This window comes from Bubalus kerabau, chromosome 20 (assembly GCF_029407905.1).
Source record: "Bubalus kerabau isolate K-KA32 ecotype Philippines breed swamp buffalo chromosome 20, PCC_UOA_SB_1v2, whole genome shotgun sequence".
In the NCBI taxonomy this organism is placed as follows: Eukaryota; Metazoa; Chordata; class Mammalia; order Artiodactyla; family Bovidae; genus Bubalus; species Bubalus kerabau.
The window spans coordinates 61,315,604-61,332,545 of record NC_073643.1 but is presented as its reverse complement, the minus strand read 5'-3'; the positions used below and the strand labels follow the sequence as shown (position 1 = coordinate 61,332,545).

General features: G+C 54.8%; 1 protein-coding gene and 1 long non-coding RNA gene across 3 annotated transcripts in view; one reads left to right on the top strand and one right to left on the bottom strand.

Moving 5' to 3' along the window:
- The window catches only part of KBTBD12 (kelch repeat and BTB domain containing 12), a 51,080-nt gene extending 44,193 nt beyond the window's left edge, over nt 1-6,887 (top strand). Inside the window, exon 5 of one of the 2 annotated variants that reach the window (XM_055558518.1) lies at nt 5,494-6,887. In XM_055558518.1, coding sequence (XP_055414493.1) covers nt 5,494-5,675 — 182 coding nt within the window. In that variant the 3' untranslated portion in view covers nt 5,676-6,887. The remainder of the gene's footprint in view (nt 1-5,493) is intronic. The other variant, XM_055558517.1, reaches the window with a different exon arrangement.
- On the bottom strand, nt 429-16,131 carry LOC129635474 (uncharacterized). Its single transcript, XR_008706319.1, has 4 exons — nt 15,976-16,131; nt 8,893-8,983; nt 965-1,097; nt 429-565 (listed from the first exon to the last, which is right to left on the bottom strand). It is a non-coding gene; the product is annotated as an uncharacterized LOC129635474 (long non-coding RNA).
- Nucleotides 16,132-16,942: the final 811 nt, after the last annotated feature.

The following is a 16,942-nucleotide window of genomic DNA, read 5'->3' as shown; positions in this document are numbered from 1 at the left end:
CGGGTGGCACTCTGCGCGCTGCCGTGGGGCTTGGGGCTCAAGTTACTGGCAGCTTTAAAATGCAGGTGCACTGGATCCTTCCTCCAGACCCGGGAGTTGCGGGCCGTCTGCCGGTATCCATGGAGCTGCAGCAAGCTCGCTAGCAGAGTCTCAGACTCTTCACAGGTCTTGCCCGGAGTCCTGGGACTCACCCGGGTAACAGACAGACTCACAGCCTCTGTTGTCCACCTCCAGCACAGGCTGAGGAGGCCAAGGTTACAATTCAGAAAGATCCGCGCCCATGGCACCAGTGCGTCACAGACTCACAGGACACAGGAGAGGAGGGAGCATTTCCAGCTCTTCTGATGAGGCCAGTATTTCCCTGACAACAAAACTGCATAGACATTGCAAGAAAACTGCAGGCCACGATCCCTGAGTGAATACGGAGGCCAAAGTTCTCAATGAAGACTGGCAGACTGGACGCAGCAATGTGGAGAGAGAGTCACGCACTGTGAGCGAGCAGGAGTTACCCCAGGCCCGAAGTCGGCTCACAGAGATTAGTCAACGTGACACTCCATCAGTGCATCTGTAGAAGAAAGGACAAAATCAGGTTGATCATCTCCAGAGAGTCAGAAAAAGAATTTGACAAAATCCAACACCTTCCATGGTATAAACACCCAAAACACAGGGACAGAAGGGGACTTGCACAACCCAATGAAACTCCACAGGAAGCACCAGACATACGGCCAGACTGAAAGCTCTCCCTTAAGATCAGTAACAAGACAGACGTCCCCCCACCCCCGTCACTTCTAGTTAACATTGTACTAATCAGGGCAGTTAGGAAAGAAAAAAAATAAAAGGCATCCAGATTGGAGAGGAATAGGTAACTGCCTAGGACATGGTATTTTATTTGGAAAACCTGAAGGGACCCACCAGAAAAGCTCTGAGAGGGACCTGGCCGGTGCTCTATCGCCTGGGGACTCACCTTGTGCTGCAGGAGAGGCGGGTTCGATCCCTGATCGTTGGGGAACCAAGATCCCACAAGCAACGGGGCCACTAAGCCCACATGCCAACCACAGAGAAGCCAGCCTGCTGCAGAGAGGATCCACGTGCTGCAACTGAGAACAGACGCAGGAAAACAGGTAAATATCCACAAAAGAAAAAAGCCACCCGAGCTAACACGAGTTCATCAAGGTTGTAGGACAGGAGACGAATGTACACAAATCAACACAATCTCCATACGCTCACAGCGACTACTCAAAAATAACATCGAGAGAGCAACTCCAGGACTGCTGATGGTCGGGTGGCTCAGACTCTGCTCCCACGCGCAGGAGGCCTGGGTTCAATCCCTGGTCAGGGAACTCGATCCCACATGCCGCAACTAAAGGTCCCGAGTGCTGTAACCAAGCACAGCCAAAAATTACTAAAAAAGAAAAAATTCCATTTATAATAGTATCAGAAATAATAAGAGGCTTCTCTAGTGGCTCAGACAGTAGCGAATCTGCCTGCAGTGTAGGAGACAAGGGTTTGACCCCTGGGTTGGGATGATACCCCGGAGAAGTGAAGGGCAACCCACTGCAGTATTCTTGCCTGGAAAATTCCAAGGACAGATGAGCCTGGCGGGCCTCAGTACACAGGGTTGCAAAAAGTAACACACACACACACACACACACATACACACACATACAATGTGACTCCAAAAACCTCAGCACTTGTACGATGAAAACTGCACATGATTACAGACATTGAAAACCCAAATAAATGGTAAGACACCACACACAAAAATTGACAAACTGATCCTAAAATTTGCATGGAAATGCAAGAGACTCAGAATACTCAAAACAATCTTGTAAAAGAACAAAGAAGATTCATACTTCCTAATCTCAAAACTTCCTTCACGCATATAATAATCAACCACGGGCACCATGATAGACATGGAGATCGAGGGGATATATCTGAGAGTCCAGAAACGATCCCTTATTTTAATGGCCAATTTATTTCCAATAATAGTGCTAGACAATTCAATGGGGAAACGATCCCCTTTTCAGCAAATGGTGCAGGAATAATTGGCTATCCATGTGCAATAACTGGATATTCATTCATGTGCAAATGAATGAAGTTTGGACCTCACACAGACACAGAAATGAACTCAAAATGGATCAAAAACCTAATCCCAAGAGGAAAAACTATACACTTTCAGAAGAAAACATAGGCATAAATCTTTGTGATCCTCCTGAATTAGGCAATGGTTTCTTATATAAACTTAAAGCACGACTAAGAAAAAATAGATGCATTGTGCATCAAATTTTAATTTACGTGCTCCAAAGGGCCATGTCAAGAGAGAGAAAGTGCAACCCACAGGATGGGAGAAAATATCACACATCTAATAAGAAACTTATATCGCGAATCTGTTAAAAGTCTTACAACTTAATAATACAAAGAAAACTATTACTAACACTCTTTAAAAAAAAACTGACGAAGGACCTGAATAGATATGTATCCAATGAAAATAAAGAAATGGCCAAGGGGGTCTCCTGACCAGCCACTAGAGAAATGCAAATCAAAACCACAGTGAGATCATCCTTTACACCCACTAGACTGATTGTAAGGAAAAGAAACAGATAATAACAAGTGTTGACAAGGATTGGAGACATTGGAGCCTCATACATGGCTGGTGGGAATGTAAAATGGAGCAGCTTCTGTGGAATTTGAAACCTGAGGTTTTTGGAGTCACATCGTGTGTGTGTGTGTGTGTGTGTGTGTGTGTGTTACTCTTTGTAGCACCATGGACAGCACATACATCGGAGAAATGAAAACATCTGTCCACACAAAAACGGGCACCAGTGTTCAGAGCTGCAGGGTTTGTAGCAGGCAAAACCCGACCAACCTGAGTGTCTATCAACTAACAAACTAGCAAATGGACAAATAAAACACGGTCCATCCATACAGTGTTCCTTGCGATAAAGGAATGGAGGCTGACACAGGTTACAGCGTAAATGAACCCTGAAAACGTTGTGCTCGGGGAAGGATGGCAGTCACAGAAGACCCCAGATGAGTCCATTCACACGGAATGTCCAGAAAAGGCAAGCGGGTGGAGATCGGATGTCAGGGGCTGGGGACGGCGTGAACAGGAACCTACAGCTAGTGGGACAGGGTTGCCTTCTGGGGGTGATGAAATGCTCTCCAACCAGATGGTAGTGCTGTGAGCACGCTGCCACCGCTGAGCCACTCCCTTAAAAGAGACAACAGTGTGAGAGCTGGACCGTGAAGAAGGCTGAGCGCCGAAGAACGGATGCTTTTGGACTGTGGTGTTGGAGAAGACTCCTGAGAGTCCCTTGGACTATAAGGAGATCCAACCAGTCCATCCTAAAGGAGATCAGTCCTGAATATTCATTGGAAGGACTGATGCTGAAGCTGAAACTCCAATCCTTTGGCCACCTGATGCGAAGAGCTGACTCATTTGAAAAGACCCTGATGCTGGGAAAGATTGAAGGCAGGAGGAGAAGGGGACGACAGAGGATGAGATGGTTGGATGGCATCACCGACTTGATGGACATGAGTTTGACTGAGCTCCGGGAGTTGGCGTGCTGCGGTCCATGGGGTCGCAAATAGTTGGACACGACTGAGCGACTGAACTGAACTGAATGTTTAAGAGCCAGAGAAAAATAAGAAAACATATAAGGAAAAATTATTAGAATGACTGTAGGTTTCTCCAACCAAAGAGACCAGAAGCCAGTGGAGCAAAATCTAAGCAGAGAAAACACACACACACACACACACACACACACACACTGCCAGCTCTCTGGAATTACAAATCCAGCACAAACATCCTCCAGAACTGAGGGCAAAATGACGATCAAACTGTCTCGGGAGGAGGAAAGCTAAGAGAATGCATTGCCAGCAAGCCTGCTTTAAAGAGACAGAGAGAGAGACAGAGAGAGGAGGAGAATCCTCTGAGCGAAGGGCAGCGCGGTGGCTGAGAAGACGTCCTGGAGGAGAGAGACGCAGAGGAGCCTGGGGGAGGCCAGGCTAAACGCAATGGGCGATGCGTCCTCCTCTTCAGTTCTTGCGCACGAGAATGGCAGCTGACTGGAAAACTTAGCATTGTCTGGTCGTGTTCTCAGTGTGGTTACTGTTACACAGAGAGGGCCATCTCCCTGTCGTGACAATTAAGTGGAAAGGGGTGGAGAGGCTGAGAGTCTAGATGCGGTGAGGAGAGCTCCCTACTCCACTTACGTGATGAGGTATAAATGCAAATAGTCCGTTCAAAGGTACTGCAATCCTTAGAACAACTACTAAAAAATAGCTGTAGAAAGAACATGCTTAATAAAAAAAAATTTTTTAACAAAGAAAAATAAGGAGGCTTAAAATCTCAAGATAAATTAAAATGGGATATTTAAAATATTCAAGCAATCCAGGGACTTCCCTGGTGGTCCAGTGGCTGAGAAACTGCCTTGCAGTTCATGGGACGCCGGTTTGATCCCTGATCGGGGAACTGAGATCCCATATGCCTCAGAGCAACTAAGCCCATGAGCTGCAGCTGCTGAGCCCGCTGGCCTGGAGTCTAAGCTCCAAAAGAGGCAAGCCTGCGCAGCGCAAGAGAGACCCAGGGAAGCAAAGGAGAGAGAGAGAAATTCAAATAATCCAAAAATAAGAAGGGGAGACAGAGCAGATCAGAAATATGAGTTCAGTGGCTCAGGAAGATCCCCTGAAGGAGGAAACAGCAGCCAGTACTCTTGCCTGGAGAATCCCGTGGACAGAGGAGCCTGGCGGCTACAGTCACTGGGTCACAAAGAGCCGTTCGTGACTCCACGCAAGGGTGAACCTAGGGGACATGGTGCTAAGCGGGACAATCCAGACCGAAACACCATCCCCATGTGGTCTCAGTGAGACGCGGACTCCAGAATAACCCAACTCACAGAAGCAGACAGTGGAGACGGGAGTGCCGGGGACTCGGGGAGGGTGGGCAGGGCAGACGAGGAGATGCTGGTCGGAAGGTCCAGACCTCAGCTCCAAGCTGAGGGCGTTCTGGGATCTAAGGCCTGGCGGGGGACTGCAGCTGACGGTACTGGGAGCCCCCTGGCTGTCCAGTGGTCAGGACTTGGGCTATCCCAGCTGCGGCCCAGGTTCAATCTCTGGTCAGGGAACTAAGATCCTAGAAGCTGTTTGGCAGAAAACAACAACCAGAAAACAAGACTGCATTGTGTACCTGAGATTTGCTAAGTGTTCTCAACACACAGAGGGACCATGTGGGGTGAGGCGTGTGTGAAAAGCTTGACTGTGGGGACCATTCCACAGTGCGTGTACAACTCAGTCATCGCCTGTCTGAGGAACGCCTGAATGTGAGGTGTCACGCGGCCTTTCTTCATTCCTGAAATGTCAGAAGCACCGTGTCTGCCGCGGTGCAATGTTCACGCTGTTAGCCGACTTCTGGAGCGCAGTGCCTTCTAGCGGAAGCTGCGCAACGGAGACGACGGCCTCTGGGTTCAGTGCCGCCCTTCTGTTGCTTTTCAGATCGCCACGAGGTTATCTGCAAGGAGATCCTGGAGCTGGACCCCTGGGAGAACCAGTGGAACGTTGTGGCCGTCGACGTCCTCATGCACGACAGCTACGACGTCTGCCTGGTGGCCAGGATGAACCCCCGAGACCTCATCCCCCCACCATCGGATCTGGTGGAGGAGGGCGGGGGGCGCTGAGGTCAGCGTCACCCGGGGGGGCCTCCCGTGCTGTCTGCGGAGGAGGCACTGGGCATGGGGGGTCCACACGTGCATCTGTCACCTGGGACGTGCGTGTGCATGCATAGTGGCCCCCAAGCAGAGCAGCGCGTGCTGGGCGCTGCAGGGGATGTGGGTTATGCAGACAGAGGGGACCCAGCCTTTGCAATGTGTTCCCCAAGGTCGGAGGGTAAGGACGGAGCTGCCCACTTGAGTCACAGTTGAGCAGCATCGGAAAACAGCCTACTCTCAAAATATAATTTAGGAATGTTGTTTGAGCAGCCCTTGGACACCCGTCTATTTCACTCGTCATCTCTGCTTCTGGAAGCCCACTGCGTGCAAAGAGTGCATTCTGGTCGCTATCCTTCACCAATTTCCCAAGAGTTTCACGTGCACAACACTCTTACTTAAGCAGGAACAGCCAGTGGATCCCCTCTAACTTCCCCAGGGGAGACCAGCGTAGACAGAGGCAGCCTTGGTGCAGAGCAGTGTGCCTGTGGCGTTGGTGTTCAGTCGCTCAGCCGTGTCCGACTCTTTGCGAGCCCGTGGCCTGCAGCACGCCAGGCCTCCCTGTCCATCACCAACTCCCGGAGTTTGCTCAGGCTCATGTCCATCGAGCCGGTGATGCCATCCAACCATCTCATCCTCTGTCGTCCCCTTGCCCTCCCACCTTCCATCTTTCCCAGCATCAGGGTCTTTTCCAATGAGTCGGTTCTTCACATCAGGTGGCCAAAGGATTGGAGCTTCAGCTTCAGCATCAGTCCTTCCAAGGAATATTCACAGTCGATTTCCTTTAGGATGGAGTGGTGGGATCTAGACGTGACTGTGAACTCTGGGAGACAGTGGAGGATGGAGGAGCCTGGAGCGCTGCAGTCCCTGGGGCCGCAGAGAGCAAGACCCGACCTAGAGGCTGAACAGCAGCGACAACCTCCCTTTGCTGATAGAGTTAGCAACCCAGCCTCAAGTGTTTCCCTGTCTGCCCCGTTCTCACCCGAGTTGAAGGCTGTCCCAGTGCGTGCTGGGGTGGGGGTGTTCATAAAACCGGGACCATTGCTGGTTCTCTTCTGTGTGAGACAGGATGGTTTGGGGCTGAGCAGGGGGCAGAGGGTGGGGCTGGGGGTAGTGATCCGGGCGCTGAAGCATCATGGTTCTCACTGACTGGCTTTATGGTGAGCAAGTGCTGTAAAATGAGTCATTAAATAAGATCTCATGGATAAAACGTTGCGCTCATTTTGTTTCTCCTACTGCAATTTAGGGTAGCTTTCATTTGAAGAGGGGTGCTCAGCACTCCCCGGGCGGGAATCAGAGTCAGGGAGGACCATCTTCAGGGACATCAGGAGACAGGCCCAGGGCCCAGGACATGGGTGGGTGGCCAAGGACAGGATGTGGTCCCGTCCCCAGGGCAGTCAAAGCCCCAGAGGAGATGGAACCAATCACAGAAGACCCCAAGGAGCAGAGGGAGAGACAGGAGCCGCAGAGACTGCGCGTCCCTGAGATGAGCGGCTGCTGCGGCCAGTGCCCAGAGGGGGGCGGGGGCGCAGCCTTGACCCTCGGAGTCTAGGAATGAGGTCTCCGGGACAGTGAGGGACAGACCCCCTCGCCTGCGGGGCGACCTCCAGTTGGCTCTAACAAGGGCCCCGGGACTCAAAGAAGGAGGTTGGCACTACCCCTGAGCCGTCGTGTGAGTGACTTGCTTCCTGGAGCAAAATGACCCTAACTAAGGGGGGGAGTGGGGTGTGCAGCCCAGGCTGGGGGGTGCAGCCCATGGTAGGGGGTCCTGGGGGGCTCCTCCCATGGGCAGGTGGACAGAAAGGGCAGCCTGTGCCCAGGCCCCGCTCGGGAAGGGCGTGGCCGGGCTGGGCGGGCCGGCTCCGCGTGCTCTCCTGGCGGCCGCTCCTGGGGCGCCCTCCCGCGCTGCGCCCTCCCGGGCTGGGCCGGCGGGTCCTGGAGCCCTGCGCGGCGGGGACGCGCGGTCAGTGGAGCAGCTGCTCCCCCTGGCGGCGTTCCCACAGCGAGGCCGCAGCCGGAGCGGGGACGCTGGGACGCGCCCCATCTCGGAGGGCCGGGGGGCCACCTCTGAGGACACCGCCTGGACGGCTGCGCTCAGGAGCAGCTCGGGCCCCCGGGGAGACAGCCCGCACGGGGGATGAGCAAAAAAAAAAAAAAAAAACCTGGGAGAACAGGGAAAGGGATGAGCAGGCTTCACAGAAAGGGAGCCTGGATGGGCCAGGAAACCAGGAAAAGGAGCTCATTCGCTTGGATTCAGCGGATGAATCCAAGGAGGATTCAAGGATGCTCCAAAGGAACAGCAAGTCCACCCGGGAGGAGGGGCCGCTTCACGCCCGTGCGGGCCACAGCGAGGCAGCCCCCGGGGGCGCCGGGCTGGCCCCTCGTGGTGGACGTGCAGGCGGGCCGGGCAGCCGCCGTGGCCTGAGCTCACGCTGACAGCAGGGTTTCTGGGATGTGGGGTCAGGAGGTGACCCAGCACCCAGAACAGGAGAATGCACGAGCGTCCAGGCACAGTCCTGCTTGCAAACCCCACAGAAGTGAAGCAGATGAGAGCAGGCACGCGTCTGCAGGGGCGAACCTCGGAAATACAGCGCCGAGGGCAGACAGGCAGCAAACCAGAAGCCGCGCAACACCACGTGGTCGGGCTGGAAACACACAGGGGCGCCCTGCGCGACTCAGACACAGGCAGCGTGAAGCGGAAGAGAAACAGTCTGGTGGGGGGACTCTGGGACCTGGCTGGCGGCCCGGAGGGAGGGGTACATGACGCAGGGGCGGCTCTGCAGGCTCAGGGCCTTCCGAGCGTTCCCGGGCCTCAGTGGCTCTGATCCACGCCGCACGACTCGGGGTAATATCTGTGTTGGGTGTTTCAGGTCAGTTCATTCGCTCAGTCATGTCTGACTCTTTGAGACCCATGGACTGCAGCATGCCAGGCCTCCCTGTCCATCACCAACTCCCGGAGTTTACCCAAACTCCTGTCCGTCAAGTTGGTGATGCCATCCAGCCGTCTCACCCTCTGTCATCCCCATCTCCTCCCGCCTTCAGTCTTCCCCAGCATCAGGGTTTCCATGGCATCTCTTACCCTGTTCTCTATACTTCTACTCTTATGATACATTTTGTAATCGTTTGGTTACAGCATTTCTCGAACGTTGTTTGGAGTGAGACCCACACAGCGAGAGCTCCTTGGACTAACCTGGCCTGGCGCCCACTGGTCAGCGTGTGGCCTGGTCACTCAACTTGTTGCACTTGTTCATGTTGGTGTCAGGGAGACGCTCCGACTGACCCTGTCGAGAGAAGTGAGGGAGTCGGTCCTCCAGGGAGTCGTACGGGGCCTGCGATGAGCCAGGCAGGGGGCAAGGTGGACACAGAGGCTTCGAGGCTGGGGGCGGGGGGGGGCGAGTGCGGTAGCTGACCCACGCCCCCACCACGTGGGCCACCTCCAAGGGCAGCCAGCAACGACAGGCGCGTCCCGACACAGAGGCTCCTTTTCAGCGAACTTACAACCTCCTGTCTGTGTCCAGGACAGGTCCCCACGGGGCACACGCGTCTTTCCTTCTCTCCAACCTGAGCTCACTTCCCTTTACACCTGGAAGACCAGCCTTTCTAGGACAATCGGGCAGAGGAGGCGGGAACCTAAGGAAGCACTCAGTGGGCGGGATGGTCCCCACACTTCAGGGTTTACAGCAGTAATGAGCAAACTTTCTGCGTCAAGAGCTGAATGGCAAATATTTCAGGCTTTGTGGGCTAGATGGTCTGAGTTACAGTCTTTGCTGGTTTCTGTTGAGGGGGGGGGAGGTGTTTTCCACATCCTTTAAAAGTGCAATTCTTGCACTGAGGCCTGTAGGGTTACAGAGATCACTTGGGGTATGCACCCTAGGGACCTAGGGACCTAGGCTAGTGACCCCAGCCGAGACGCTCTGTGTCGGGAAGTCCAGAAGGCCCGAGACCACGTTTTCCAGAGCAGCTGCCTCCCTCTACCCCAGCCTCTGCCCTCCAGCTCACCCCACCCCTACCCAGACCCTCCTGCGGGGAGAGGGGGTCCCCCTGGCCCCTCCTGTCCATCCCCTGGGACCCCAGGAAGGCCCACCAGGCCTGAGCCACCCGGATACAGGCCTGGCGTCCCCTGCAGACCTGGCATGGCCTACAGCCGGCAGCCGGACGGGTTGTGTGACCGTGGCTCTGCTGGCCAAAGCCCAGCCCTGCCCAAGACGGGCAATGGGCCTCCCCACTCAGCTCTCCACCACCCGCCTGCGGTTCCCTTTCCTCCTTCCACCCTCACCCTGCAGGTTTTATTCCATTCCTACATCTCAGCCAAGCAAGCAGAGGGCCAAGACCTCGATCAGTCTGCTCCGTGTCTTTCCATCACCCTTCAGCTTGGGGAGGGAGGCCGCAGGGACATGCAAACGGCTCCCGGGATGGCCAGCAGGGGGCACAGCTGAGCAGGGGCGGGATGGAGGAGTCGGAGTTGTTCAGGGTCCAGAGACGGAAGACGCGGCTAGGCTGCGGCAGCCCGGAAACTGTACGCCCGGCTTCCAGAAACATCTTCCACTGAGCCCAGGCTGGTGGGCATAAAGGCTGAATTTCCAGCAAAGAAAGAAAAAAAACAAGCCTCTGCGAAGGAGTCGAGCGGATCATCAGCAGAAGAGAGAAACAGGCCAGTGCAGCTTTGTAGCGGTTTTATTGAGATTAAATTCACACATCGCAACGCTCGCCTACTGAAAATGCACAGTGATTCGGTGTTCAGAGCTGTGCGACCATCACAACCACCAAGCGCGGGGCATTTTTTTATCACCCTGAAACGAAATCCCAAGGAGAGAAGGAAATAATGGGGAGAAGACACTTGGGACTGCGAGGCTGGGGTGGGCAGACCTCATGCCGACCACAGCTCTCTGCTCCGCCTGTGTGCTCTCACACAGACAGCAGCTGAAACCAGCCTACTTGGGCTCGTTAGAAAAAAGAGACCCCCACACCCTCCCGGTGCCCTTCACTTCCTGCATCCCCACCCCGCCCCTGGCAAACACTGACCTGACCTCTGCCTCCACGGGCGGCCTGTTCTGGAGGCTTCGCACAGCACGCCCCGGGCACTGGCTCCTTTCGCCGAGCACCATGCTTCCAGGGCCCAGCTGCGCTGAGGAAGTCAGCACTTCACTTCTTTCTGCTGCAGCCAAAAGAACGGGCCACCTTTTATCTTCATCTTTTTCAGTCACACCAGCGCATGTGGAACCTCCCTGCCCAGGGGTCAAACCCAAGCCCTCTGGAGTGGAAGCCCAGAACCTGGGCCACTGGACCACCAGGGAGCTTCCTATTTGTCTATTTTTATTGACCTCCTCCTTACTCGCTGGGCTACCGCCGCTTTTTGACTATGGTGAATAGTGCTGCTACGAACACTCCTGTGCAAGCTTTTGTTTGAACGTCTGTTTTTAATTCTTTGAGGCTTGTACTTAAGCATGGAATTCCTGGGTCAGAGGATAAAGAATGTGCCTGCATTGCAGAAGACACAGGAGATGCGGGTTCAATTCCTGGGTCAGCAAGGTTCCCCTGGAGGAGGGCACGGCAACCCAGTCCAGTATTCCTGTCTGGAGAATCCCATGGACAGAGGAACCTGGAGGGATACAGTCCACGGGGTCGCAAAGAGTCGGACTTGACTGAGTGATTAAGCATGCAGGACAGGTCACATGAAGAACATTTGACGGTTAAGCCCTAAGTCATTCCTTTAATTTTGACATTTAATCGCTAGTCATCTGGTCACTGATGAACAGCCAGACGTGTTTTCCTAAGTATCGACAGTGTCTTACATTTCAACCAGGAGCTGCCTGTAGGCAGCCCTACATCTGGGGAAACGACCAGGAGGCCTGGACAGGGCACTGAGTGGTTGCTCACAGCTCTCCTTCCAAGGAGCAAGCATCGTTTAATTTCATGGCTGCAGTCACCATCTACAGCGACTTTGGAACCCCCAAAATAATCTGCCACTGTTTCCATTGTTTCCTCATCTATTTGCCATGAAGCAATGGGCCCAGATGCCATGATCTTAGTTTTCTGAATGTTGAGTTTTACAGCAACTTTTTCACTCTCCTCTTTCGCTTCATCAAGAGGCTCTTTAGTTCCTCTTCACTTTCTGCCATAAGGGTGGTGTCATCTGCATATCTGAGGTTATTGATATTTCTCCCGGCAATCTTGATTCCAGCTTGTGTTTCTTCCAGTCCAGCGTTTCTCATAATGTACTCTGCATAGAAGTTAAATAAGCAGGGTGACAATATACAGCCTTGATGTACTCCTTTTCCTATTTGGAACCAGTCTGTTGTTCCATGTCCAGTTCTAACTGTTGCTTCCTAACCTGCATACAGATTTCTCAGGAGACAGGTCAGGTGGTCCGATATTCCCATCTCTTGAAGAATTTTCCAATTTGTTGTGATCCACACCATCAAAGGCTTTGGCGTAGTGAATAAAGCAAAAGTAGATGATTTTCTGAACTCTCTTGCTTTTTCTAATAGAGGATGTTTAGCTAGAACTTACAAAGAATTGTCAAAACTCAATAATAAAATCCAAACAATCCATCTTGTTAACGGGCAAAATGCCTGAAAAGATGGTAACCCCCCCCCAAAAAAAGATCTACAAATGCAAATATGCACACGAAGAGAGGCTCAATAGAATGCGTCAGTAGGAAAATACAATTTAGAACCACAGTAAGAACTTAGAGCCTGTTAGACACAGTGAGGGGCTTCCCTGGGGGCTCAGACGGTAAGGAATCTGCCTGCAACGTGGAAGACCCAGGTTTGATCCCTGGGTCGGGAAGATCCCCTGGAGAAGCAACTGGCAACCCACTCCAGTACTCTTGCCTGGAGAATCCCGCGGGCAGAGGAGCCTGGTGGGCTATAGTCCATGGGGTCATAAAGATTTGGACACGACTGAGCGACTAACGCACACACATGTACAGAGTGAAGTGCGTCAGAGAGAGAAAAGCAAATGCCGTATAGTAACACATCTATGTGGGATCTAGACAAACGGTGCCAACGCACCTTCTTACAGGGCAGGAACAGACACACAGACGTGGATGGTGGACTTGCGGACACGGGTAGGGAAGGGGGCGAACTGAGAGGAGCGCTGACATGTACACGCTATTGTGCGTGGGACGGACAGCTGGTGGGAGGCCTCTGGGCAGCGCAGGGCGCTCACTGCGGTGCTGTGATGACCTGGGCGGGGCGGGCAGGGAGGCCCACGAGGCAGGGGCACGTGGATACGTACAGCCACGTCACGCTGTCCTACAGCAGAAGCTAGCACGACACCGTGCAGCAACGTCCTCCCGTGTAAGACACACACGGTGACGCCGCATGAGAAAGACGGACATTTTTTTAAAAGCCCGACACGAGCAACTGCTGGTGAGGCTGCAGAGCAACTGGAATTCTCGGACGCGGCTGGTGGGTCTGCAAAGCTGTGAAGAGGCAAGCTCTGCAGACGGGCTCCAACAACTCGGTGAATTGGGTATCAGCCGAGCCGGAGGAGCCAGTCGCAGAGCCCACACACTGCACGGCTGTGTTCATATGGAGCCGTGGAGGTAAAACCGCGGGGACAGAAAACCCGTCCGTGGTTGGCAGGAGCTGAGACGGGGCAGGAGGCGCTGCCCACGGGGCACGTGGAGCTAGCTCTTGTGTGTCTTGACTACAGTGGGGGCTGAGGGGCTGCATGCTTCCGTCGCCCGTTGCACAGCTGTCCAGGAAGAAAGGTGAGCCTTGGGGGCTCCCCTGGTGGCTCAGTGGCAAAAGAATCCACCTGCCAGTGCAGCGGGCACGAGCTCAACCCCTGGTCCGGGACGATCCCACAGGCGGCGGGGCAGCTCAGCCCATGGGCCACGACTGCGGAGCCTGTGCTCCAGGGCCCGGGACCCGAGACGAGCACAGCCACTGCAATGAGGCCGGCACGCGACCATAGTAACCCCCGCCGGCCGCAGCGAGAGGAAGCGCGCACAGCAAGAGGCCCAGCACAGCCAAAAATAAATACATTTTCTAAAAAGAGCAAATCACTGCACGCACAGCGACGCGGACGGCTCTCACAGACGTGTGTGAATGAAACGAGCCAGACACACAAGGGGCCACGCTGAGTGCTTCCGTGCACTCAGAGCTCCAGAACGTGCAGAAGTCATCAACGACAGCAGAGGCTAGAACAGTATGTACCTGGGGGAGGTCTCAAAACTGGGACCATGCAAGGAGCCTGTGGAGGCACCGAGGTCCCCGCCTTGGTCCTGGACGTGGTGACCCGAGTCTCAATGCATGTGAATGCTTTTCCTGCCGTGTATCTTACTTAGGCTCAGCGATGCAGGCCCCAGCCGCCCTTGTGTGACGGGGGACTGGAGTCCGGCCTATGAGAGCTACCTGGACGGTTTGTGTGTGCAGTTTCTGGAGAGGGTCTTTAAAAGGAGGACTGCAACTCTCCCTTCCTCCGTCACGCTGGCTGGCGGGAATGTAGACGCAAGACTGGCACTTGAGCAGCTATGCTGGACAATGAGGTGTTGCAGGCAACTGGGCAGTAACAGAAGGGGCCTGGGCCTCTGAGACCACGGAGCCTGGCGGCCACGCTAAGACAGCTACCTCCAGACTCCTGGAAACTGACAAGAGAAACCAAGTGTGCGAGCTGCTGTTATTTGGGGTTTTCTGTAACAGGCAGCCAGACCTACTCCCAAGTGATACAGATGCCGGGAAGGACATGTGAGCTCTAGAAGCCTGTGGCGGGTGGGCTGCATGGGGCCGCCTGGGAGTGTGGGAGGGCAGTTACTGGGCGTCCTGGCAGTGGACGCTGGGCCGGAAGGCACTCTGGACGTCGCAGTGGATGCAGACGTGAGGACCACAACAGAGCAGTGAGGTGGGTTCAGATTTCCAGGAATTGGGAAAGTAAGGACTCTGTATGAACACGGCAGGAAGCAAGACGCGGAGGAGGTTTGTGAAGCAAGAGGGTAACCCTGATTCCCCTTTCCATCGACTCCTGAGCCAGCAGTACTGACCGATGGACGCCTGAGGAAGCACCCGGCGTGCTGAGTGCCTCACACGCTCCCCTCCCTGAGTGCTTAGCGCCAGACACAGCTCAGGTGAGCACGACTTGGGCTAGGCTACCGCCCTTGGTTCTGGGGCCCGTCAGAGACCTGGGCGGGAGGCTGTGCCTTCTGACTCCAAAGTCTGAGCTCAGAATCCTGACGACGGCGCTCTTCCAACACAGTGGGTTGAGCACTGAGACCCCGGCAGGTCTCGAAGATAGAAGGTGACCCCCCGCCCCGTGGGTCTGGATCTACCCACTGGGAGCCGCTGGCACTTGGCGACCCTTTCACGCCGCGGGGCGCCTGGCGTCAGGCCCCCTTGTGTCCAAGTCCCTCCTGCACCCAAGAACAGACACAGCCCCTCTGGTCTTCAGCCACTTCCCTCGGTGGCCCCCACCTCCTCCCGGGGGGAAACTGGCCTCGGGGAAGAGACGGGCAAGGCAGAGCAGCTGACATGGCCCCTGACCCGACCCCTGGAGCCCAGTGCCAGCCCTACAGCCCCCGGGGGCCCGACTCCCTCAGCAGATACGCCCCGAAGCCCCCGGTGCCTGTTGCTTGAAGCCAGTGCAGAAGGGCCAGGGCTGCCCCACTTCTCGGGGCCCAAGGGCAGGGCAGCGCCCAGACCGGAGGCTCAGCCAGCCCGCACTCGGGGCACCTCTCCCCTGCACCCCAGCCCCATCGGGAGGCCAGCGGAGCCCGACGCCCCCTCCCCTGAGACGCCAGGCCAGTGTCCCCACAGAAGGTGCTGGAAGCAGCCCCTGTGCTCGGGGGTCAGCGGAGGGTCAGGGACTCCCTGGGCCTCAGCCCGCTGCAACCGCCCAACTCCCAGGAAATACCAGTAGGATCTGGTAATTAAAAAGCTCCAACTTTTTTTTCTCCTTTGTGCTTAGCCCAGTTTCACCTGCCCGCAGGAAGCCGCATGCAGGGCCCTCGCACCCGTCACCTCAGAGGTCCTGGTGTAACGACCGCGCGGACCCCGCACCACCTTGGGCCACGAGAGACGCGGGGCACGGACCCCCTCTCGTGAGAACGGCTGGCCAGGGGGTGCGGGCTCTGGGGGCGTGAGCCGCCTCTCCCTTCTTAAGGCAAAGGCTTCCTCTGCCTCTGAACTGACTCACGCGCGTTCTGTGGGCTCCAACCACCCAGGGCAGGACCCTGGCCGGGGACCAGCTTGAAAGTGTTGGGAACACTGATGGGCTTCGGTGGGCTGGAACCTTTTGGGAGCAACGTTGTCCAGGTAAGGAGGACACCCACCTGCAGAAAACCACAGGCGCCAGGAACGGGGGGAGGCCGTGGGGACAGGGTGAGGATATTCTAGAAGGTATGGCCGGTCCTGCAGGCCAGGTCAGCCTGCATCCCGAGAGGCCCGCACACAGCCCTCTTCCATTCCAGCTGAGAACACGGGCCTTTCGTGTTTAAAATTATCACCTGCTTCAGAGTCAAACCAGGTGCGGCTCATCCTCAAGAAACATCGCAACACACGCCAAGGACTTGAGAAATGTTTGCTGCTGCTGACCCTCCCAGAAACTCCCACCTTCGGAGTTCTATTCCAAAGAAATAATAAGAGGGTATGTAGGCAACATTTTGGTCATGAAGAGATTCATCCCAGTGTGATTTGTAACAGTGAAGACTCTAAACCCCTGACTTCAGGGAAATCGCGCGCGCACACGCGCGCTCTCTCTCTCTCTCTCTCTCTCTCTCTCTCTCTCTCTCTATATATATATATATATATATATCACACCATGGATATAACACCACTATGTATCCCTGGCGGAGAAGGCAATGGCACCCCACTCCAGTACTCTTGCCTGGAAAATCCCACGGATGGAGGAGCCTGGTGGGCTGCAGTCCATGGGGTCGCTAAGAGTCGGACACGACTGAGCGACTTCGCTTTCATTTTTCACTTTCATGCATTGGAGAAGGAAATGGCAACCCACTCCAGTGTTCTTGCCTGGAGAATCCCAGGGACGGGGGAGCCTGGTGGGCTGCTGTCTATGGGGTCGCACAGAGTTGGACACGACTGAAGTGACTTAGCATAGCATAGCATAGCATGTATCCCTGGAGGCACCTCCCATGAGTAGAATATTCAAATGTGGTTTATGGGAAAAAAATGTTAGTGATACGAGGGAAATAGTAGACAGTAACATTGAGAATACTTATCTAAATATTAAAACTTTTGAAAATCAAAAATTATTTAAGATACAAAAGCAATACAGAAAAA